Source organism: Corylus avellana, chromosome ca7 (assembly GCF_901000735.1).
Source record: "Corylus avellana chromosome ca7, CavTom2PMs-1.0".
Classification (NCBI taxonomy): Eukaryota; Viridiplantae; Streptophyta; class Magnoliopsida; order Fagales; family Betulaceae; genus Corylus; species Corylus avellana.
Window position 1 is genome coordinate 25,231,637 of NC_081547.1, and position 18,832 is coordinate 25,250,468.

General features: G+C 34.8%; 1 protein-coding gene across 2 annotated transcripts; it reads right to left on the reverse strand.

The window, feature by feature from the left end:
• Positions 1–452: 452 nt before the first annotated feature.
• Positions 453–11,658, reverse strand: LOC132188179 (amino acid transporter AVT1C). 2 transcript variants are annotated; one of them, XM_059602583.1, is made up of 13 exons: positions 11,457–11,655; positions 10,593–10,814; positions 9,240–9,547; positions 7,201–7,415; positions 6,822–6,845; positions 5,189–5,369; positions 4,427–4,646; positions 3,910–4,045; positions 2,287–2,310; positions 1,359–1,500; positions 1,046–1,089; positions 884–946; positions 453–757 (listed from the first exon to the last, which is right to left on the reverse strand). In XM_059602583.1, the coding sequence occupies exons 2-13, from the start codon at positions 10,781–10,783 to the stop codon at positions 659–661; spliced, it is 1,647 nt and encodes a 548-aa protein (XP_059458566.1). In that variant the 5' UTR covers positions 10,784–10,814; positions 11,457–11,655; the 3' UTR covers positions 453–658. The 2 variants fall into 2 exon arrangements, with proteins under 2 accessions (XP_059458566.1, XP_059458567.1); XM_059602584.1 differs by lacking the exons at positions 453–757; positions 884–946; positions 1,046–1,089; positions 1,359–1,500 and adding an exon at positions 1,502–1,772 and having other exon boundaries at positions 2,232–2,310; positions 11,457–11,658.
• Between the last annotated feature and the right edge of the window lie 7,174 nt (positions 11,659–18,832).

Here is an 18,832-nt window from a genome sequence, read left to right on the forward strand (position 1 = left end):
ATAACTTAAAATAGAAGAAATTTAGATAATCTATTGTATGGAAGTATGAAAATATTGAAAAGTGGTTAGCTAAATTAGATAAAGTGAGTTTTAGCTATCCATTTTGCATATATATTTACATAAACTATTGTGAATGCTTCAAGCAAAACTAGACAGTTGTTAACTCTCACTAAAAACCACAATCTTTCTTTTTGACTAGAAAAGTAGCATGTTAGATAAAATTTAGATTAAAATTTAAAGAAACCGATGTGAATATTCTTAGTTGTATCATCTTGCTACATGGATGCTTCTACTAGTTAAAGTGAAAACATTCTCCATTTGAATCTTCTTCCTTGTAACCCTATCCCCCAATTAGCTCTTTTTCTCTTTTCTTCCTGTTTAGTTGTTCTTGTTTTCATTTTGTGGTATTATTTGCTCAGAAAAAGAAAAGAAAAAAAAAAAAAATAGGGACCTTGATGACAAGAATTCTTTTTGTGAAAAAACAAAGAGGCATAGGGTGAATTATACTCAATTTTTCAGTACCAATACAAAAAATATCACTGAGAAATATAGGAACACCAAAGGGAAGCTAAAGAGTGACACAAAACCCAAAATTGGAAATGGAGGATGGATAAGATCATATAAATCTAGAGTACATAATCAAACTGTCTCAAAATCTTCAATGGCTCAAGTTCTCAACAATTTTCGAGAGGGCTGAATATGTTCCAAAGGCAGATGATATGACACCTACAGTAATAATTATACTGCAAAGTACTGCCTGAAAAGAACAAAAAAAGAGAAGAAAAAACAAAAAAGGAGTAAGAAGACGAAAAATATAATACGCAAGATGTCAGTAATGCCTAGAAACGCTTTGAAATTCGTATAGTATAGTGAGAATATGTACCTGAAAACGGGTTATTTTCCCCCTCAAGATGCTCAGGAAACAAGCACAAGGAAGTATCAAAGTCTGCCACAGAAACAAGTTTTAATATAATTAACACAATTTACTGCAATGTCACTACAGCTAGAAAGGGCAGACAAATTTAATTGGTAGAAGAAAACTTACTACAAGCATTGTGAGCAAAGATCCAATCAATGACATTACCAGACCTGAAATAAGATAAAGAAAATATAATGATAATGTAGCACTGGGAAATTATGCAGAATGTTTAGCAGTAGAACATGCAAGTTTCATATAATACAACAGAAATGAATCTACACTTGAAAAAAGATGTCTGAGAATTTAGTAGGCCAATAACTTATTGCTTCTTTACCTGTTTCTTCATTTCTGTGTAGTTGCCAACAGACAAATAAAGGATGGAAGACAATTCTCTTTGAATGTAAACAAATAGATAAAGAAGTTTTAGAGAGAGACTTACCGAAGAAGGGGATGGCGAGACCCACAAGCAAGGTAGACACCACCAGTGCTGTTCTAATGAAGACACAATATATATGGGACTTGCTGTGGTTTGCTGGTATAAACTCCTCCAAGCTCATCGCAACGGGCGTCATAGTTAACGCATATGTGGTTCTAATTAAGGAGAAACCATTCTTTCTTTATCTTGAGTAGTATAGACGCTAAAGTATTTCAGATAATTAAGGTCCATGTTGCCTTACTTGAAGTTGTTATTCGTAAAGAGAAGCAAGTAAAGAAGATAAAAGAGTACCACTTTGGAACTCTGGATTTCCAATCAAATGGATTGGTGCTTTTCTGTTTTGTGTTATATGTCTTAGTGATTTCGTCAAAGTTCTTTCACAGCCCTCCTTGGAATGATGAATTGAAACTTCAAATGCTACGAAAATATAATAGGTCACTCAATTTTGATGGATATCTAACAAATCTTAAAAAGAGCCGAAATTAATGTCATTTCTGTAGTTTGTTTCTGGAAAGGAAAATGAGGCTTAGGACATATGTCTACTCACAGTTTTATGAACTTTTCAGCTGAAAAAGAGAGGCATAATGCTAATAAAGAAACACACTAGTCCATTATGCTTAGGGCAAAAATGGTGACCTCAATACATCTTGCGATGCATATAGTATCAGTGAATTAAAGATTTGGACGTTCAATTTGAAATCAGCAGGATTTTTCATCTTTAGCCAATATTTTCCCGTCCCTCCTAATTTTTTACCATAGTGAAAGAATATCAAAGTACAAGTTTCTTGAAACTCTTGTTCCAAACAGATTGTTGACAGAGAAAAGGGCTACCCCTGTTTTCTAAGAAGAGTTTTAAGGATATGCTAGACTACTTACCAACAAATACACATGCTGGACTGTTTGAGCATTAGCAACATATATCAGAAAAAGGATATTTGGTTAAAGGGTTAACTACCTGCAAAGGAACAACAAAAATAATTTTAGCCACTAGTTTGCAAGTTAAATGGTTGAAGACAAGAATCATAACATGCAGAAATTACTCTGTACACTAAAAGTTTGAAGTGGGCAAGGACAAACAATTAAGCCCAAAAACAACCTGGTGAATGTGTAATTATGGTAGCATGAAACCTTATACAATCAAAGATTTAGGCCTATACCATACTGAGCTAAAACGTTCACTAACCAAGAAGAACAACGTGACTTGCCAGTTGAAAGAACTAGAATTAGCTACTGCAAAATGATTCTCCTAGGTCTACAGTAGCACCAGAAACCTTTTATAAAAACTTAAATGGCTCTGTGGAACAATGCTGCTAAAGTGACGTTCTGTTGTACTAAACGATGTGTACTTAATAAAAAGGGTTAACTACATTTACCCCTCCCTAACTAACATCTTTTTGGCAATATCCCCTCCAATGTTTTAATTTTTGCAATGTCTTTCCCAATCTATCATTTGGCTTGCAATATCCCCCTTATGCGACCCAAAATGACATACATACCCTCCATAAGATACAAAATGACTTACTTTTTCTGTTTTTTTTTTTTTGTTTTTTTTTTAATTTTTTTATTATTATTATTTTTTAATTTTTTTTTTTATGTTATGAAAGGCATTTTTGGTCGTGGAAAGGGAACATTGCAACCCCAATGGTAAACTGGGGGACATTACAAAAAATATGGTAGAGAGGGGTACATTGTACATGTAGTTTATCCTAATAAAAACAAGTATTAAATACGCTTAAGTCCTCTGAATTACAAACTATTTTTAAAAAAGTCTCACAAATGGACAAGTGTGATACTAGAATACATCAAACTATCATTTTGTGGCCAATAAGCCCTCCATTAGCATTAACTGTTAAAAGTAGTTCTGTCAGCCTTCCTATAATACACATATTTTCATAAAACCTAAATAGTAAAAAGACGAAATTAAAAAAAAAAAAAAAAAAAAAAAAAAGCACAACCCAATGGGTGGCCAAACCACCCAACAGTGTGTGGGGAGGATCGGCGACCCCATTCCATGGTGGTGGCTCGCAGGCTACCCACAACCACTCTGGGGGTGGCCCCTAACACCTCTGGGGGTGGTTCGTGATGAGGGTGGATTGCCCACCAAAAATCAAGAAGTAGGGGATTGCCGAACCACTCATTTCTTTTTTCTTTTTTTTTAAAAAAAATTTATAAATACTAGTCTTTTTTATTGATTAATAATTATAAAGGGTAAATTTGGTTTTTCAATGGTCAAAGTGAGGGTATTTGCGGCATATTTTGGCCAAATTTTGATTTTTTTTTCATCCATTCTAACATTCAATGCTAATGGAGGGTACTTTTTGCCACAAAAAGGTAGTTTAATGTATTCAAGTGTCACACATATCAGTTTGTAGCGCTTTTTCGAAAATGACTGATAGTTCTGGGGGCTTAAGTGTATTTAACCCTAAAAACAATAATAAAGACACCCCTGTTACCACTCAAAAAATACTAGGTGATGAAACCTGATGTATGCATGATAAAAAGAAACAAAGCAAACTCATTAAGATATTTGATAATGAAAATTTAATACGCATACCGTAGTCCACACAGCGACCTTCGTCGCAACCAAATCCTGGGGCATGTTAAGAGTGAACTGCGACAGTGTTGATTCTCCAAACATTTTGTAACCCATAACAGCAACCCCAGCAAACATCAAAGTACAAATACCAAAGCTGCATAGACAACAGAATCAGGTGTGGATAAAACTAAGGATGGCTATAATAACGGGGTTTTCTATAAGAGAAAGATAGGGTACATAATAAGTAGCAAGACAAAATGTAGCAGCAGGATGCACCTCTGTGCTTCACCTAGGATTATCCAAGTGAAATGTTTTTCTTATTTAGTGATAATTAATATGACAGTTCACTCAATTAAAATATTCTCATAACATTGTAGGTCCCACAAGACTTGATCAAAATATTTTTAAAATTTTAAAATAAAAGCAAGATGTAGAAAGTGCTAGTAAGGCACATGAATTCCTTGGTCCAGTGGCTGATGAAATTAGAAAACTTTGAGTCTTAGGGGTAGAATAGTAAAGAATCTTGAGTTTTTACCATGTTAAGAGGACTGCAGGGTATTGGTTTCGTCTTGCCATTGAAGTATAGATATTCGGGAAAACTGCATGTCCTGAGTAGCAGTAACCATAGAGACCAATGGCAACCGGAAGAGTTCCAAGGTTCAGTGTTGTCTCTTTGCTTTGGAAGCCAACTTCATTGACCAGACCAGCCCAAAACAAGCTTAGGACTACCAGGACTGATGCAACGACTCCACCAGCTGGAAGAAGAGAAAGCATTATACAAGAATTTCAAGAGAACCATAAATTTGGAATTTAGGATACCTTTTTGCATTAAAACGCATACCAACGACTTATATAGGAAAAGAGAATAAAATTAAAAAAGAAACAGTGTTGATGCAAATTAACCATTGAGCTGTTTGTCAGCAGCCACTAACTATACAAGTTTTGTCATCTGCACTTCAATTTTAGATTTTCATAACATGCCCTTTGGTAAAATAGAGGAAAAAATTCAACTAACTAGTGTAAAATTGCAGCCTGCCCAGTGCAGATAACTTCAGTCATGATTATTGTAACATTCCGTTAATTGTAATGCAAAGCATGGTTCCCCTCTTTCTTTGTTCCCTGAACACCCAATTACAGACCTACAGTGCACTGTGCATGGATCAGCGAGTTTAGTACTATGCCGCCAATAGCCACATAAGCCAAGAATAACTAAACAAATTGCAACTTGATTTACAAAATGATGAAAAAGATACACAAAGTAGTTATACCTGACTTGCAAAAAGCATGAATTACCTACCAGATATATAACTAAGAACACTGAGGTCTCGAAGCCAAACAGTAGGAAGAACAGCAAGGGTTGTCATCAATGCAAACAGAATGTGTGAATTTAAGTCGAATGAACCCAAACTTAGGTGCGCATTTGGAAATAGTGAAGACAAGTTGTCACTCTCCAAAATTATATATTCAATGCAACAAGCCTGCATGGGAGAAATTTTCAATGTGTTGCCAAAATGAAATAGATGTACAGGAGTAGAGAATAAGAAGGATATTAACCGCATGATTCAGGAAAAAGTTAGGTATTCTTAAATGTTTTTCCCACCTAATCCTGATTTGAGAAAGCATCAATGTTTTATGTTAGTTTAAGCAGTTCTGGTACTGGAAGTGGAAACATCCTCCATATCACATGAGACTCACAGCATAGGATGAGGTTATAATGGTTGTAACAGGGATACGAGCATTAGATGTGATATTATTTGGCCAAAGTGTAAACATTGAAAAGAAGAGCCTAAAAGATTATTAACTCAGTACTCAATGTAGCATAAAGAGCATAAGACCAAAAATTCAAAGTCAATAATCCTATCATGGAAAATCTGTTATTGGTTAAGCAATCATTTGGTTACGTCATTTTAGGCCTTGACTCCATAAAGGATTACTCCAATTACCGTCTTTCTGATCATTTATAGCTATTTCAATTGAAAAGGATTGTAATTTCATAAAGCAATCAGCTGTTTTGCACATGGAAGGGGTTAATTATGGTCAAACAGGATTTTCAGAAAAATATTTTTGTGCAAAACCCCTTTGATGGTGGCTCTTGATGTATTTTAAGCTCAAACTAATATGGTTTGGAATCTTCTTTCTCCTCTACTTTGCACTAAAATTCCAAGATGTTAGCATGAGGGCAGAATTAGGATTGATATCTACTCCTTTCTCTTGTATCCAAAAATAAATTTCACATGAACTTAGCACAAAAATAATCAAATTAAGCTAATTTCTTATACAAATGCTGTAGCAACAGCAGTGATACTGATATCCACCAAAAGTTAAGTTCCATTAGCTGTTGTTTAGCTAACTTATAGGACTCAGCAGAGCGAAGAGAACTATAAGATAGTCTGTGAAGAGACTCGGATGTAAAATCAAATGAGACCTAGAATATTAGCAGCCATCAATAATGTGCTGCATGTAGACAAATGGGAGCTGTGGTGATAAGGTATCACAAGAAAGAAGTCAAATGATGTTGTCTTTGCTCATTTCATTCAGACTGGTCAGAAACACAAGGGCTCAGTCAATAAGTTCTAAAATGGGGACCCAGGATACAGTGGGTCTCAACCAAAAATATTTGGATGTCAGGCTCATGAATATATGGTTGTTCCCCCTGTAATATAGTTTACTGTTTCCATTTCCGTTCTTTCTAAACAACTATGGGCGGAGCCATTGGAAGAGGATACTGTTATTAGTTTGCCCGAATTTCACAGAGAGGAGTCTACAAGACTCACTTGCTCAGAGTGAGGATACAAGGCCCACCTGTTCGGGCAAGTGAGCTCCGCAATCTCCCTCTTTAGGTTGTTCCCTAATAACAAGGGATCCAAATCCAGAACAATTACACAACAAAAAAAAAAAAAAAAACACTCAATCAAGCCAGCAATACTTACATATAGTTCCGCATATAATATTACCTGCACCCACCAAAAAGAAATTGCATGAAGGACAGTGTTAGTGGCCAGTCAAGTTTGTACAAAGTGCTTTAAATCATTTATTATTTATAATCTGCTATATCCACATAAATAAAATTAGTGAAACTTCCATGAATAGAAGACAAGATATCAAGCCATATACCACTTGTAGAGGGAATATTAAAATGACAACAAGTTTTGACAATATGAAAATAGAAGCCTTTAAAATATTACGAGTATCTAGCTATTACATCAAACTTTGCAACTTTATTTATACTTTTTTTTTTTTTTTCACTGGGAGAATTAACTTTAGAAAAAGAATAAAATAAAAAAAAGAAAGATAATCAACTAGACGTACCGAGATAGCAATGCGGCCAGCATTACCAAATGCAGCTTGGCCAATGTCTGGATATGTCTCAAGCCCAGGTTCACTATCCAAGCAGTAGCGCAGGAGGATTCCCGTATAAAAAGAAAGCACTGCAAATATAAACAAAATAGAGAGTCCAGCCCATCCTCCTTCTTTGACAGCATAAGGAGTTGAAAGGATTCCAACTCCACATAGAACATTTATACCTGCATAACTGGAATTGATCAGAAATTTTTTTATAAAGCTTGGGTAAAACTTAAAAAAAAAAAAAAAAAAAAAAAAAACCTTTAAAACGCATATGAATACATTGTTTTTAATTACTAACAAGTTACAAATATTTATTATTGTCGATGGTCCTTTATTTAGTAAACTCATAGATATATATACAAATATATACATGAAAGAAAAGAAGTTTTAAATAAAGGTTTACAGTTAATGAGCGTGTAAGTTTACAGGCATATAGTCTTGTTAGTTAGTTTATCTTTTCATGTGCACCATGTGCAAAAGGGATTGAACTGACACATCAGTTCATGTGAAATATAGTCATGTTTGTTGGAAAGTGGATAAGTAATAATAATTAGCTACAGACAAAGGCAAAGAGGCAGATCAGTATATGAATGAAATATTTATATATATAGACAAGTAATGTCTGTCATGTTTGTAGGCAGGTTTTGGTTTTTTATGGATGCTGCACATCCAAGAATTATTTTATTCTTCAAAATAACATGCAGCAACATTTAGGCCACATTAGCTGAAATAAGACGCATCTATATACGTCTCATAAGTGTTAGAAGGAAGTCACATTTTCTGTTTCTAAGTGATATACTTGTGATAAAAAGATGTACTGATAGACAGCTTGAACTCTATTTTGAGCCATGTGAGGCAGTGAAGGCAGATTCCTAAATGATTGGCATATGTGGTCCCTGAGGATGAAACCACGACATACGATCAATGCTCTATGGTTGTAGCAATCTTAATACAGCAAGTGGCAACACAAACAGATTGGATAACTGATACGGATAATTTACTAACTCAAACCGGTCATGGGTGGCTGCTCTTCATTGGCTTAGGTTCTGCCTATCTTCCCTTTGGCACTTAATGTATTTTGTTTCTTCTGTATAGAAACATAGTGCAACTAGGTCCGTTGAAGTGATGTTAATCTTATCATTTAGTAGGTGGTGGGTACAACTGACATTTCAGTATAGTGCTACATAATGATAGATTTCAATGTAAAACACGGTTGATGTCTCAATTTACATTTGAAGGCACTCTGATTATATTTTCATGGTTCAATTTAAAACTCAATGTAAATGCAGTCAACTCAGCCAACTATGGAGGTGGATGCCTATATAGAAAGGGATGAGGGAAGTCCTTACGAGTGGATAATCATTAATCCTGTGGAAAAGGGAATTTACTGATAACTGCAGTCTGCAGAGCAGTTTTTAGGAGTTCTGGTGGATAGATTAATAGGATTAAGATTTGTGTCATGCCTTCTTGTCTCTATCAAAGATTCAGTCCAACAAAAGCACCCACACACACACTCTCACAATATGTGAACCTAACCATGTCACTAATAAATAGAAAGGATGAGCATGTTCCTACTTCTCTTCTTTTGTTTTTGGGGAAACTTCACTAAGGACCCTCAAACTTCCACCCGTTTTGAAATACCCTCCTGAACTTTAAAATCTCTCAATTTAGTCCCCTGAACTTTCAATTGCTTTCAATTTGGACCCCTCCATCAGATTTTAAAAGTCACATGACGTTTATACCCCTGACTTTTGTATAAAATTCAAACTTCTAAAACTTTTTTTTATTTTTAAAAAAACAAAAATCAGGGATATTTTGGTCTTTTTTTTTAATTTTTAACGGCTAAAATTAACGAAAGGGTCCAAATTGAGAGTAATTGAAAATTCAGAGGACTAAATTGAGAGATTTTGAAGTTCAGGAGGTATTTCAAAACGGGTGGAAGTTTGAGGGTCCTTAGTGAAGTTTCCCCTTTGTTTTTTTCTTTCTGGTGGGGGGTAACTTACCATTTAGCAAAGATTGTCCATATGAGCATTGGCGAGAAAGTGGGAGTTCATGTGAAACCTTTGATGCTTTCTCACCCTTCCTAATAGAAGGTCTTCTTGGAATGGGAGGAAGCAGAGAATGCGAACTACGTCTCTGTTGCTGCTGTTGCTCATCTAACAACGGTTTTGTCACAGATGGTAATGTTTCTGGAGTGTGTCTTCTTGTTAGTGATGAGGAAAGAAATGAACTGCCTAATCTTGACAATGTAGGAGTGCCCAGAAACCCAATGCTTGGAGATGGTACACTACTATATAAATCAATAGACTGCCTGAAACATTGATAAAGTGGAAATGAGTATACATGCAATGCATAATAAGAACAACAACATAAATCAATGTGGGCTTTCATCACTTCTTAAGTATTTCATTTAGTTTGTTACATTCATGTGGATTATAACAATCCTGTACCAATTTTCGATTCTACATCAGCTACCTCCCCTATCAATCTACAATTATTTTTGAAGAAGGCAGGAAAATCTGGTGAAATATCATCATATCATAGAAATTTATGAAGCTTGACTAGATTGAACTCAGAAAATTGGATGATCACCAAAACTCAAGTTTGTAAACAGACTAATCATTCTTAATGTACCATTTGCAGGTCCCATGTAAGAGAATGTAACCAAAATCAACCACAACATTATCCAACAATCAGAAAAAGATATATCAGCCAAGGTCATGTAGAAGCATACTGATTGATGTTATGTTTGAGAGTAATCCAACCATTCAATTATCAAACTACTCAACCTTTGCCTATTTGGCCCACAATCACGGACAGGGAGACCAGTGAGCACATCAGAGTACTTCTACAGTACTCCCTTTCCTTTTCTGGAAAAACTGATTGAAGCCACCCCATGTTCCTCCTCCATACCCTTTATGGAGTTATTATAGGCTTGATAGTAATCTCCCACAAGAAGACAGTCCAAGAATTTCTCCATCAAGAAAAAAACCAAACAAAAGACATCATAATCGTATATCCAAGCCTCGAAAAATCACTCTCACTTTGTACAGAGGAGCAAGTGGTCCCACGGGTGAGAGAAAACAGCGAAGCTAATCGAAGCTCAGTAATTTCCAAGTTGTAGAAATTTCCAAAATTATGTTCTTTCTCTAAGCTCGGTAATCTGTTCTAATCAAAAACATATTTCAACAGTAAAAAGATACCACTGCCAAAGCTAATCGAAGACACATAAGACCCCATATATTGACTGAAATAAACCAAAAAGAAATGATTAAACAGCAAAGAAATCAATGAAGCTAAACAGAGTGGGAACAGAACACAACACAGAGGAAGAGAGAGGGATTAGAGAGATAAACCTGTAACTTTGAGGCCAAGAGGTGTTATAAGAACTGGGTTTGTTCTGCTGCGGGTTATCGGCCGAAGAATCGGAGTAATCCGAAACGTTTCCATCGTTGTTGTTGCCTTCGTCTTTGTCGAATTCCTTCTCGACGTCCTCTTCTTCATCACTCTCAATGTAAAAGCTGTGATCCGAGACCGAGTTGTTCATCTTCCTCTCTTTATTCTTTCAATTGCCCCCTCTGCAAAAGTCGCAAACTTCAATAACCTTCGAGGCCAAATCAATTTCAAGAACCCAACAAAACAAAAAAGAAGAGCTTTTTGGGTTTCTAAATTGGAGCTTAGCCCAGTTGAATTTTGTAAGGAAAAGAATTCAAAAGGTGTTGGGGTCTTGGGCTTCGAATCCATATTGCATTGTCGCTTTTTTTGATTTATTGGGCAGTGTCTTTGAACGGAATTACCAAAAACGAACGTCGAAAATCTACAAGTTACGCGAAATCCGGCGCTGGAAGATAATATGACGCGTAAATGGCAAGAAACTAAATAGGAAAATATATATTCCGGAAATTTTGAAGCTGAAGTTGGAGCTTCGCGCTTATGCTCTGTTTGGTTGCCGAGAAAGTGCGGGAAAAGAAAACATACTAGAGTTTCAGGCTTCGACTGATTTCACGTTGTCCAAGCCCGTACAAGACACACGATTGTTTACGGTAAATAGATAATAAAATGAGTCAAAGAAAATCGAATGAAATGAAATCCTCTCGTCTAATTTTCAGTTTTCTCCGCACCCAAACAGAACGAAATAACAAAGTCCGACTCTTTCTCACACACACACACACACACAAACACACGCAGTTGCAGTTGTGGCAGCTTGGGAAGTTTCATACCAAAAAAAACTCTTCTGGGTTGTCTTCTTCTCGTATTCAAGATCCAATGAAACTCCTGAAGAAGAAAAAAGCTCTCTCTGCTTTCAAAACCAGAAAGAAAAAAAACAGAGGGAAGAATATTGTTCGTACAGTGTATTCTCTGCTCTGCTCTGCTCTTCTATTTATACACCTCGCTCGCTCTCGCTCTCGCTCTCAGGTTGACGATGACTAGAACTCCGTACCGTGAAAAATATGCGAATGTGCGGGTTAAATTGGTACCCTGTGGGCGCAATCAAAACAGGCTTGGATTCAACCTGCGTCTCAGCCGTAGGATTTAATCGTGTCTTATTGGATTTGATTTCTGACGGAGGCAGAGACTGAGAGACACTTGTATATGGTGGGGATCTCTTCTGGATTATTTAATTGCATGGCAAAAAGAACAGTGACGGACCAATCATTCCCTTTCCCTCTTGATGATTACTTGGTAAAAAGACTGGTCACCCAATTGACAGCTGTTAGGATTATACTTCAACTAAAATTTGAAAAATAATTTGGGCTGATAGCCGATAATGATGCACATCCACAATATGTCTTCCAAATTTAAATAAATAAAGGATTAAAAAAGTCTTTTTATTTAATTTTAGGAATCCTTATTCATTTAGAATTATAAATCTAACAAAAAGAATTATAAATCTTTATGGGCAGAGTGCCAGAGTTAATGATAAATGTAATCACATATGTTTTGCCAGTTTTGGAGACTATATATATAGCATTTGATGTGTGAATGGGATTTATCTTTTATAGAGAGGGATATAACCATAAATTTTAGTATGAAGGGCAAAACTAAAAAAATATTTTAGCTTTTAAATTTATAAAAAATAAACTTTCTTTTTTTAAAAAACTTTGGCCCACACCATTCCGAGCTCAGTCTAACTGGTTTTCGAGCCACTTCAGATCTGCATAAACCAACCACCGCCATCTTTCCCAACACCTCGAACCGGCCAACCTTGCCTCTGCCACCTACCTCTACCGCCGATAATCTTTGCCCGTCCCTCGATGTTCTCCGGTGAGTTTTTCAGCATGCCTCCAGCGACATTTCCCAAAGTACTCCTTAATTCAACCACCAATTAATGGTTGCTGCTGACATCTGTTCGACAACCAACTTTCTTAACCATTTATAAGGGTATTTTAAAATGTTAGTTGAAATCTAAGCGAATTTCATTTCGGTTAAGAAATTTGGTAATTCTTATATTGTCATCAACCAAATGAATATGAATGGTTATTCAATTCCACCTTCTTGTATTCTTGATAGAATAATGCTACACACAAACTCCTATTTTTTTACTCCAACTCTCACACACTCTTAGGTGGCTCACACTCTCACCATTAGATCAAAATCCTAAATCTAATGGTAAAAATAGATGCCACCTAAGAATATATGAAAGTGAGAGCGGAAAAGTGAAAATATGTATAACATTACTCTTCTGGATAATACTCATTTATATTTCAAACCTAACCTACAAGCCCATAACTTGAAAGTTTCCATAAACCCCATTCTCAAAATTAGCTAAATACCAGATCTTTTGAGCAACACAAGTCAAAAGCTTACGATGAACCCATCTCCTATGGAGATAGGAGCCTTTGACAATTGACATTTGTCGAAGTAGAGACACTTATCTTCTCAAAATGTTTAATAAAAGATGATAAGATGAATGTCCCGATCCATGTTCATATGTTTATTACAACTTGGACCACTTGGACAGGTTTTAGGTTGCTTTATTTTATGGACAACATCTGCCTCCCTCAATTATTGTCTGCTTCATCACTGTGTTGGATATCTTGAATTCGTCTCCTATTCTCCACATTTTTTTCTGATTTGATTTCTTTTATTCCAAAATGCTTCATGTGGGCAACAAATATATATAATATATAGTTCTTGATTGCAAATAAATATACAGCATTTGCTATTGCACGTTATAAACACATTCTCCATTTGATGACAAGTTCATGCACATGGGTTGCCCTAAGCCTTAGGCATCAAGGATAATGGATGGATAAGATGCTGTCCACCTTCGATCTGAAAAACAGATAAGGTTGGATCCATATTTTCAATTTTCACCATGAAAACTTCCAATTTAACATAATAGGCCGGATAATTGACTTAACATATACCGTACCATTCATATATCACTGTCCAACAATGGGGCAGATTAACTTTATTTTTAAGTCTAGTATATACTCGTCCCAAGTTTTTCTTACCGGAAATGTTTGGAGTAATTATAGGGGTTGGCTTAAGTGGTAAGTCACTTAGTTCTAATGTCTTATGAAATATTAGGTTTAAGGTTCGTCCACAGGCGAAAGTTTCGAACTTTATCTGATAACGTGTTTTGCACGGTGTTATAAAAATCTAGTTGGGATGAATCCCATAATACCTCAGTTGACAGGCAAGTTGATATGTACAAGCATATATATTCTACAATATTATGGTCTTTGATTAATGTTGACAGTACGTAGGCATTGATAATTTGATATATTGATTCTTCGATCGCTTGTGGAATCAGATTGGTATATCTTGAATTAATATCCCCTTTACCATCATTTCCCATTTGAATACCACATGTTGGCTGCCAAGTTGCATAATCATGTGATACCATTATTCAAATCTAATTCCAATTAATTACCAAGTTAAATGACACATTCATTGACGGACACAAATACAAAAAAGAAAATAAGTAAATAAATAAAGAGACATGAATCATGTAATCAACAAGAAGACATGCATGCACCCACCAGCTGTCCCAGCTGTCTCTCTCTCTTTCTCTCTCTCTCTCTCTCTAAGAGTTTATAATGTGATTTGGAAATTGTATTTATCTTACCTATAACATAATAAGGTTTTTTTTGTTTTTTTGTTTTTTTAATTTTATTTATAGAAAGCAGGATAATCATGTACGTATTACAAGAGATAAACATGCATCAAAGAAGCTTAATCCTCATCTTTAACAGCTAAACTATCGTGTGGATTAGGAGTATACATAAATTATATATACTATATTCAATAAATTTACTAAATTAACCTCGTTTTGGATTAGGTAGAGGTATATGTTTACATTGTTGGAATCAATATATTTTCAAAACATTAGGGCTTGAAAAAAATTTTAAACAAGCCAAAATCACTAAAAATCGGTCCAAATTATATTTTTAAAATATGCCATAATAAAGACACAAAGAAAACGAAAAAGACTAAAATAAACACAAAAATCTCATCACCTAATATGTAAATAATGGATAATAATCACATTTAGTAACGACAATAACAGCGCCGATGCGGTTTGGTAAAAAAACATAATGCAGATGTAAATGCAGGTATTACAAAAAACAGTATACTGGATTGCTGTTATAAGATAGTTTTATTAGAATTTGATGATATTTTGTTTGATAACACGATTTATTTTTCTTTTTTCATTTGTTTTTTTTTAAAAAAAAAAAATTAAATAAATATATTAATAAACAACTCGATCAAAACTATTCTCACTATATATATGTATCACAACACTTAAAAACAATCTAAAAAGCATTAAGTAAACTATATCACAACACTTAAAAACAATCTAAAAAGCATTAAGAAAACAAAGCCAGTTTATCATAATTGACACTGTCACTCTCACTCACAGTTGTCCTACACAGTACACGTACACCAAGATGTAAATTGGTTTATCGTTAAAATATAAAGTTGAAATATTTAATACTATAAATAATATATATCAATACTGTCACACCTTTTTTTAAAAAAATTAAAATAATATAGCTATCAACGTATAAACCATATCCGTGATAAGGTGTTGTGTCATTATCAAATATCAATCAAAGCAATATTTGTTTATCCCGAATTGATCCATCACGACGACTCTTGTCAATTGGAATTTTGGGGGGGGGCCTCCCATTGCAAATTCTATCCCCAAAAATCTATTTTGTTTTTAATGCACTATTGTATTTCACTGCTTAAATGTCCCTACATGCATGAAGACGATATATATATATGGCGATGGGGTTTTGTCCATTGCTAGCTACAATTATTTTTTGAGTAGCCCTCAAGCAGCTAAGCTCCTATATTGGTCTTTTTTTAAAAGAAAATTTATGTTGCTGGCTGCAATTAATGTCCATGGAATATTTTATTGAGCAGGTGTAAACACGCAAGGAACACCACCGAGCAAACTTATATGGCAGTTTACCGGATGGTTAATAAGGACAGATAATGATATATAAATTAGATATGAATTCAACACAAAATTAATGAAAATGCCGGATGAAGCTTTTATTTTGAAGCCTAAGAGAGAGAGAGAGAGGTGGCAATGGCTGGTGAGTGAGTTTTTGGTTCTAAAAAAAAAATTAAAAAAAAAAAATCAAAATTTAACTAAAATTTGAAAAAATCACTAATGGTAATAATGTGCTCATAAGTCACAACTTGTAAGAGTATCTCTAGTAGAAATAAACAAAATAGCTATCGAAAAAGTATAAATTTTTAATTTAACTACTCATTTTTTCATACACTCTAACAAATTCTTTATTCTACTTTTTATTTTCTTTAAAAATTATTTTGTGTGGGAGAGAGTGAAAGAAAGAGGAGGAAAGAGAGTACAAGAAAGAATGGAAGAAAAAAATAATAAATAAATAAAGTTTAAATAGTCTAATCAACTTATTTATTGTTCATGAGAGGGTTTTCTGTGTGGTCGTTGCACAAAACAAAGGTTTTGTGCAACCCACTCAGAGTTTAATATATCAGTATTGAAGAAAATTTGCAAAAAAAAATATATATGTGAGCAAAACACTGAATTGTTTCTCTCAAACACTACACACATCTGTTGCCACCACCTCACGCCGCCTCCGACGGAGAGAGAGAGGGAGAGAGATCTGGCCACTAGGGGTGGCTCGCGGCCACCCTCGAGCCGTTGGGGGTGGATCGCAGCCAACCCTCAGGCCGCTAGGGGTGGCCGCAATCCACACCCAGTGGCCGGATCTCTCTCCCCCAGGGCGTTGGGGTGGATCGCGGCCACCCCCCAAGCTGCTAGGGGTGGCTCGCGGCCACCCCCGGGCCGTTGGGGTGGTGGCGAACCGCCCCACCTCCCTTTGTCATCTTCTTCATTTATTTTGTTTTAAAAAATAATAAAACCTGATATAATCAGGTGTGGATATTTATTTTTTTTTAGAATGTTTCAGCTGATGTGCAACCGCTAAATGGTTTGCACAAAAATACCTTTCTACACAAGGACCACGTTAAAGTTATTCTCATTATTCATATCAGAAGAAAAATCTAAAAATTAACTATTTTGTCGAAATGAAGAAAAGCCTCGTTTTAACTCTACTTTTGGAGATGCTTTTGTGAGTTACGGCAATGAAAGATTATATCCGAAGGGTCTAATCATATGATTTGTTCCACGTTGGCTCCTTTTGAGATTAATTGAATTTGGTCAATCATTTTGGCTGGAATTATGATATGGCAATTGTGCTTTTGTGCATGCACACCTCGTGCCACTCGGTACTCATACGGACGAATCTGGTCAACATTTCGAGTATAATGCATTCAACTTCCCACCAAACTGCTCAGTGCTTGGCAGGTTTAAATCCGGGTTAATTACCTTTAATCTCTTTCAATGTTTATTCATTTACATGTTGCCTCCACGAACTGCTAATGGATGGAATCTCGATCACGTGCCATGCAAGTGTGTTTTTAGACACGAACGGGCTCTTTTGCACTCAAAAAAAAAAAAAAAAAAACTTCTAATGTTAAAAAAAAATAGAAATAAAAACAAAGAGGGGGTCGTCGTTGATTGCATATCTTTTAAAAAAATACACGTAAAAATCATATGCTCTAATCAGTGTCGAAATTACATGGTACCTTGGGGAGCTTGTTTTCTCCAAAAAAATTTTAAAAATGCCTTTAATTTTTTAAAATTTTATTTTTACTCCACAAACTTTAAATGTTAGTTCTGCTTTGACTCTAATAATAATATATAATTTTCCAACTCAATTCAAAAGAAAATTTTATATGCTAATTTTTTTGGGTTTTTCTAATATATATATATATATATATCAAATTTTCGTTTAAAATTGAGTCATAAATAAAATGTTTTAATTGATGCTCCTTGGACACATCAGTAACAGGGTGGTCCTGTTTGGGTTTGTTTTTACACATGAAATGGACGATTGGGGTTCACCCTTCAATCCAATTATTAAATAAAGCGTACATGCCAAAAATTTACGGAAAACTTTATGTCAAAAATATTTTAATAATGGTACTGTCTTTTCATGACAATTTATGGAATCTTACTCATACCTAACTTTCGAGGGGTAGCTCAATCCGTAATATATTACGCTTTATGAAACGAAGGTCACTAGTTCGAATCTCCACTCTTCCTTCTCTTGCATGGACATGTCAAAAAAAAAAAATATTTGTTTGGAAGGTTGGGTTAATGATAGAAAAAAAAATGTTGAGAACACTATAATTAATAAGTGATAAATTTATTAAGTTATAATATTAGTTGCCTTGGTAATCACTGATGTTTTAGTGAGGTTTGATCAGGTTATGGCTTGATTGGTTTTGAGAGAGCGTCTACGGTTTCTACCATCTAAACCCCTCTTGCAGGTGTTACTAGTCACGCTCAGGTAGAATAGTCACAATTGATTACCCCGTCTTACCCTTCAAAAAAAAAAAAAAAAAGTATTATTATATGAATTTAGCTGGTTTGGTGTCTAAAATGCACCCACAAAGCTAATACCAAAGGTGTTAAAACATTCATTTAAATGATTAAATCTACAATTTCTTACTAACTTACATTTTATAGATAAATAGTGATTTAATGCAAATTAAGAATAGAAATCTCGAGTTTGAACTTAATGTTAGAAATTACACTTTTATCTTAACTTACTGATTCAACAATGCCGATCTATCATCTATTCTTAGATTTTTTTTTGGTTGATCAAAGATAAATTAACGTCGAAGTCTAATTTACAGCACTACTCATTATATATTCCACGTGTCAAGCTTCGATGTTTAAATCAATCTCAAATCTTTAAGGTAATGATAATAAGCATTAGCACACGTCATCAGCACTATCCCAGCTTTGTGGATGAACATGTAACACGTTACTAAAGTTCTTTTTAGTTGAATGCTACATAAAAGCTCTTGGGGAGTCCAAAGAGATAGATGACACACTTATATTATAGTCCACCAAGTTTTTTTCAAACTTTTTGCAAGAGTAGTGGGTAACTGAACCATATATTATATAATTTTCGCAAAGCAAAAACATAGAATATGATTTTATAAGGGAAAAAAACAAACAATAAATAGTAAAAAGAATTATATATTCAAATGGACTCTATGTAATTAGCCAGACATCAAT